Here is a 6,000-nt window from a genome sequence, read left to right as displayed (position 1 = left end):
TTAGGAACATAGAGAAAAGTATATATCGCAAGTATGCGTGATGAAGCATAATGCGATGATAGAAGCTAACCGTTAAAATGATCAGGATGATTTTTTTTCTTTTTTTCAGAAAAACCACAGAGAGGAAAAAAGATATGAAAAAAAAAAACATATCTACGCGTGTCCTTTTTTTTTCCTTTTATATAGTGTAAAAACTGCGATAAGAAAGAACAAGTACGATGTTATTGAAAACAGCTGAGAGGTGCTCTTTCCAACCGTCGTGTGTGATATATATATTACAATCGAAAATGACTGATGTGTGTACAATATGTTTTTCTAACGTGTAAATGTGTAAAAGGATAGGAAAACAAATGGCGCGAAAAGATATAGATACACACGCATTGGGAACATCAATTTCCTGACGTTTTTCTTCCTTTAAAGAACGCGTTATCATTTATACAATGTACAATGGGTCTCGGTTACGTTCAAAAAAAATCATCGCGATTCAATCATGCGATGGCTGCGATTATTTAAGAAGGGATCTTAAGGGAATTGAATTATTAAGGGGGGGTCGAGGGATTTTTTTTTTTTTTTAGATGAATCTGAACATAAACGATTTCTTTCCCCTAGAGCGTCTCCTTTGTCAAAAATTCTTCATATTTTACAATTGGAAAGTATATATATATATACTTGTGTGAATGTATGTGCCTGTATGTGTATGGAAATAGGGAGGGGGGAGGGGGAGAGAGGGGTGGGGGAGGGGTGGGGGTCGATAGATGGCGGAAACCATTTTTTTTTAAAACGGTAGGAGAAAGGGAAATATCAACGTATATATTGATCGAAGGTCAGCAGCATTAGAACGTAAATCATATTTAAATTTAATATAATTAGTAATTATTATAATACACGATATTCACAAAGTCCGTTAAAAAGGAGAGAATTCCCGTGAAAAATAAAATATTCATTGAATTTACGGTTCCTCACGATAGGGTTGTCACGTCGTACCTATACACATTTGTTATTTATTTATATCACAATTTACAAAATTTGAGGATCTCGGGATAAGTGGGAGAGTAAAGAGGAAGAGAGCAAAAGGGATTAAGGATCGGGGGAAAAGGGGGATACAAGAAGGATGTAAGAGTAGAAAAAAAAATGCTTCGCGCTTAAAGGCGACAAACGTAAAAAATGAACAAAGGAGAACCGTGCTGACGACTTGATGTCTCTCTCCTCATTGTTTCTGTCTTTTTGTTTCATTCTTTTCATCTTCGTGCTAAATTCCGTCTCTAAGAAAAAAAAAAAAAAAAAAAAAAAAATACATACATGTACATAATATATTGATTCATCTTTGAAATTTCTATAAATGTAAAAACGAATAGTAAAATCGATTTTCCTTTCCATCTTTTTTTTTTTTTCTCTTTTTCTTTTTTCCTTTCACGAACAATTTGAAGCAATCAAGGGGGCAGATTTTTAGCGGTCAGGTCAGGGATACTCAGCTTTCATTCCCATGTCGAACGCTATGCTAGATATAATCAACATATCAGTAGCTCCTAACCTCTATCGAATCTTGAACCGATATCGATTTCGTCGATCGAACGTATACCGCACGTAAAAAGATAATACTACTTTCAGCGTGCAAAGATAAGGTACGGTACACTTGCGATCGAAACGTTTCGTGCATAAAGTTTTTTTTTTTTACGGCCATCACACTTTCGTTACAACTCGATATAAATGCATGCAGCTCTAAGATCTATCCTAGCTGTCTAAACACAATTTTTTCCTCTTTGAATTTTTTGCCGTTTTTTTACCGAGCTTTTCAATCACGTCGAGCCGTACGACTCGTCCAACTTCTCCTCCTCTGCTTTCCATCGTTTTTACGTCTTTTTTACGTATGCGTTTTAAATGTTTAGAGGACCGGAGCTATGCTCCATCAAAAGTGCTGAGTTTAAAAAGGATTAACGGGTTAAATAACGATTTTACCCAAATTCTTATAAATTATCGGAACTATCGTGCCTTTGGAATTGCTCTAAAACTCACTGATAAACGAGAGGCGTTTAAAAGACAATCAACCATCTCAGCACTACAGTTTCTCATATACAATTGCTCAAAGCTTTATCCAATTGTTGCGAAGAAACTCGGTTCTCGAACGTTATTAATGCAACTTTCGTGACATTTCAATGTAAATTGCTATGAATATATTACTCGGCAGCACGTTGGATTACTAATAAAAAAAAAAATGCACTGCACCTCTAACGTTATTCTAGAAGTTGATTTTTCCTGACATACATTTGACCTTGAATTTTTTTTTTTTTTTTCCTCCTTGCACCGTTTTCTCGCGTTGTCCATTCTTGTTGCTCTGTACAAATTGTTAGTTTCCTCTTTTGTTTTGTTCTTTTTTTTTCTTTTACGGTTTTGCAAAAATAAGAAAAATCGTCTCGGTAGTTTTTTTTTTTTTTTTTTTTTTCTCGTCTTAAATGGATACGCGCGTCTTTCTTTTTCTTTCAGCTTCTTTATATCTTTGCAAGAAGGGACAACGAGATAAACGGTGCGAAATGCATCCTTTCTTTTTTTTTTTTCTCGTCCATTATCATTTAATGGCGATACGTTGCATAAATATTATAGAGATGTTGATGTTGGTACGTGTTCTTTCTTCAACGTACAAAAATCTTCAAAATTTTTAATTTTTCGAATTCGTACGTTTATAAAACCTGCGTTGGCTGCTGAGCTGGTGTAGATACAGGACCAGCAGCAGAAGCAGGCGGTCCTATAGGACCAAGATCACCTCCACCACTCGAAGCTCCAGCAGGTGTTGCCACTCCCATCGCGGATGCAGTTTTCATGAAGAATTTCTCTAGCTTGACAATGATGTGCTTGCCATAGGTGTATTTGCGCAAGCTACCTAAATGTGGGCGGATCTTGTGCATCAATACCTTACGTTGCGCTGGTTCTGCTACATCGATCATTTTTTGAACCACATAGTTGGCATACTGATCCTTCATCATGACGTTTAATGCGCTATTTTGTAACAAGTGTAAATAATACAGATTAATTAGTTTCAGTATAGAATCGAAGCGAATAAAATTGTGAAGAAAAAAAGAGATTTGATCGAAAATAATACTTATTATTCTCAACGAATATAAAAATATAAAAATTAAATCAAATGTCAAAACTTACTTGTCATTAAATCCGCACACTTCTTCAATGAGTACAGCACGCTCTTGTCTCGTAGCATGAGTTACGCATTTTTCAACAACGTTACTCGCAAATTTATGTTGAGAGAGAGTAAGTACTTTACCTCTAACGCTACTAATCAACTGTGCTTTATCTTCTGGCTTACCGTGTTCTTTAAAGCAAAAACATAAAAGTGAATTATTTTTTTTGCGAAAGAAATGTAATATATTTCTAATATTTCTATTTTTTCTTTTCTTTTTTTTTCTAGGAATTAAACAACAACACTCACCGAGTACATGCTGGATCACGTAATTGCCGTATTGATCTTGAATGAGTTGATCGGTAGCAGCATGTAATTCTTGAAGAATTCCCTGAGTTTGTTCAGGGGTGCAATGTTCGAGAATACGTTGAATCACTCTGCAACCATATGGATGAGTACTCAAAGAATAAACTTGACCAGCGAATGCTCCAATTACGAATTGTAATGCTCGTGGCTCAACACATTCGATACATTTTTGTACAACGTGATTTCCATTTTGATCTTTAACGCATTTCAAAACATGACCGTCTAATTCCCGGACTATCTCTTGTTGCTGTTCCGGTCCGATCGATTCCAGAGCTTTTTGAATCACTCTACAACCGTACATTTGCAGTGCCAAAGGTAGCACGTGTCCTCGAACCTAAAATACAATAATTAAATACAAAATATAAAATTAACAAAGATCTACAAATTTCCTCCCGATTCTATCCTGAACAGATTCAGATAGAATTACTTTCTCGATCAATGAAAAATCAGTTGACACGCAAAAAAAGAAAAATCATCATTTATCAATTCTTCTATATTCGTGTAAAAGTATCTAACGTTGTAACTTACTTTTTGAGCAAGGGTGGATTTCTGTTCAGGTGTACCAAACTCGAAGAACTTCTGAATGACATAATTTCCAAAAACATCGGTCATCAATGAATAAGCAGAGGTAAGAATTTCTTGAAACACAAGCTGCTTTTCGCTAGCCGAGGCACGTTCTAATTTCTGCTGAATAAAACGGGAACCGTGCTGATCTTGACTGAACTCAACTATATGATTGGCCAGATCACGTAGCTGAAGACTCGGGAATCTGAAAGCATGTGAGAAATTGCTCGTAACATAAGCTGGCCGCGATAATACCGTATCTTCTCTCCCCTCCCAAATGATAACTCGAAGATTGCAACGTACCGATTATTCCTGAAGTCCTCTAGCAAACGTGATCGTCCACCGGCATTTTTATCTCCGATGCTGGTCGTGCCGCCGCGGCCAGGTTTGCCAACCAAATTCGGGAAAAGAGAGCTGCTAGAGCCGAAGACCCCGTTAGCTGTCAAAGCTGGGACCGCGCTAGCCCGGAATTTGGCCTCGGCGCCGGGGGCAGCTGATACACGGCTGGCCCCACCGACCAACCCCCCTAAAGATCCTCCCAAAGTCGGTGGCGGTGTTAAGGATAATCCCAACGGGCTTGGCGATGCTGTTACAGTGCCTGTAGTAAAATAACATATGCTGGTGAATCGTGAAAAGCAAGGGTAGAGGAATATTTGTGCAACAAGCTCTCTCCCCTCATACCTAAAGCTCCGTAACTCTGCGGCCACTTGGCGCGGCTGTATTCTAAACTAGGACTGAAAGCAGATGTATTTCTATCGAAGGAATCTCTTCGCGCAGTTGAAGAAGCGCCAAGGCCTAAACCTGTGAACAAAAAAGAAGAGGCGCAAGATTTTGAAACGTCGAAATTCGACAAGAGAGAGAAAGAGAGAGAAAAAGAGAGGGAGAGAAAGAACGAAACATACGTACTCGAGAAATATATATATATATATATATATATACTCTGATTTTTTAAGACACGATCACTTAAAGAGGATCACATGTTGTAAAAATGACAAGTGTGTAAAAGGACAAACGATAGGCTTTCGCAAAACATGCAAACAAATGCGGTCGTTATGTACAAAAAGAGAGATTGGTAGATAGATAGATAGAGAGAGAGAGAGAGAGAGTAAAGAGAAAGACAGAATCGAGGACACCGGCGACGCCTGAAAATTGAAACGGCCGTTTCAAAAGATTCTCTTGTTCGTTGTCTATTAACGTGTACCTGTGCTCTGAAGCTGAGCGGGCGAGCCCAACGCCCCCAGAGGGGAGCCGCCATATCCTAGCGCCGCTAAACCCGCGGCTAGTCCTGATCCTTGTTGCTGTGCCTGCTGCACCGCGACTGCTTGAGCCTGTGCAACCACTGCCGCTGCACTGCACGCCGCCAGACCTGCACCAAAAGCCCGCAACCCACACACGCTCTTAGTTATCAATTAATTTGCCGTACCTTACCGACCTTATACCGTCTATAATACAAACACCCTAGCGTGGTAACACCGTTCGCAACAACACATACATACATACATACACGCACGCTTCCGGTATCGACAACGAGATTCGTCTAACTAACATTTTCTTCTTCTTCTTTTCTTTTCTTTTTTTTTTTTTTTAGTCACGAGGTTAATAAACGTGACGTGTATACAGACGTATATACAGACAACAGAAAAGTTATTCGACCTTAATATATATATATGTATAGACATGTATATGTAAGAATAAGTATATATATATATATATAGCTATATGTATAATTGCCTTTGGAAAAAGTTCATCGATGCTTAATTACGTATCATGCATATCTATATATATATAATAGACTATACATTATATATACACAAATTTATATATATATATATATGTGTGTATCACGTATAGGAAAATAAACCAACCACGTCGAAGAGAGAAAAAAAAAAAAAGATAACACATATCTACAAATGCTGATGAAACTGTCCGGTTCATATTTAATT

General features: G+C 37.8%; 1 protein-coding gene across 2 annotated transcripts in view; it reads right to left on the bottom strand.

The window, feature by feature from the left end:
* The window catches only part of LOC408298 (pumilio homolog 2), a 64,826-nt gene that overhangs the window by 1,219 nt on the left and 57,607 nt on the right, over positions 1-6,000 (bottom strand). Inside the window, exons 13-19 of one of the 2 annotated variants that reach the window (XM_006565991.3) lie at positions 5,259-5,423; positions 4,739-4,858; positions 4,361-4,655; positions 4,022-4,262; positions 3,437-3,827; positions 3,151-3,319; positions 1-2,991 (exon numbers count right to left, since the gene is read on the bottom strand). The exon at positions 1-2,991 is cut by the window's left edge and continues 1,219 nt beyond it. In XM_006565991.3, the coding sequence (XP_006566054.1) occupies positions 2,676-2,991; positions 3,151-3,319; positions 3,437-3,827; positions 4,022-4,262; positions 4,361-4,655; positions 4,739-4,858; positions 5,259-5,423 (1,697 nt within the window). In that variant the 3' untranslated portion in view covers positions 1-2,675. The remainder of the gene's footprint in view (positions 2,992-3,150; positions 3,320-3,436; positions 3,828-4,021; positions 4,263-4,360; positions 4,656-4,738; positions 4,859-5,258; positions 5,424-6,000) is intronic. The other variant, XM_006565992.3, reaches the window with a different exon arrangement.

Source organism: Apis mellifera, linkage group LG10, assembly GCF_003254395.2.
Source record: "Apis mellifera strain DH4 linkage group LG10, Amel_HAv3.1, whole genome shotgun sequence".
In the NCBI taxonomy this organism is placed as follows: Eukaryota; Metazoa; Arthropoda; class Insecta; order Hymenoptera; family Apidae; genus Apis; species Apis mellifera.
This window is presented reverse-complemented; position numbering and strand designations above follow the sequence as displayed.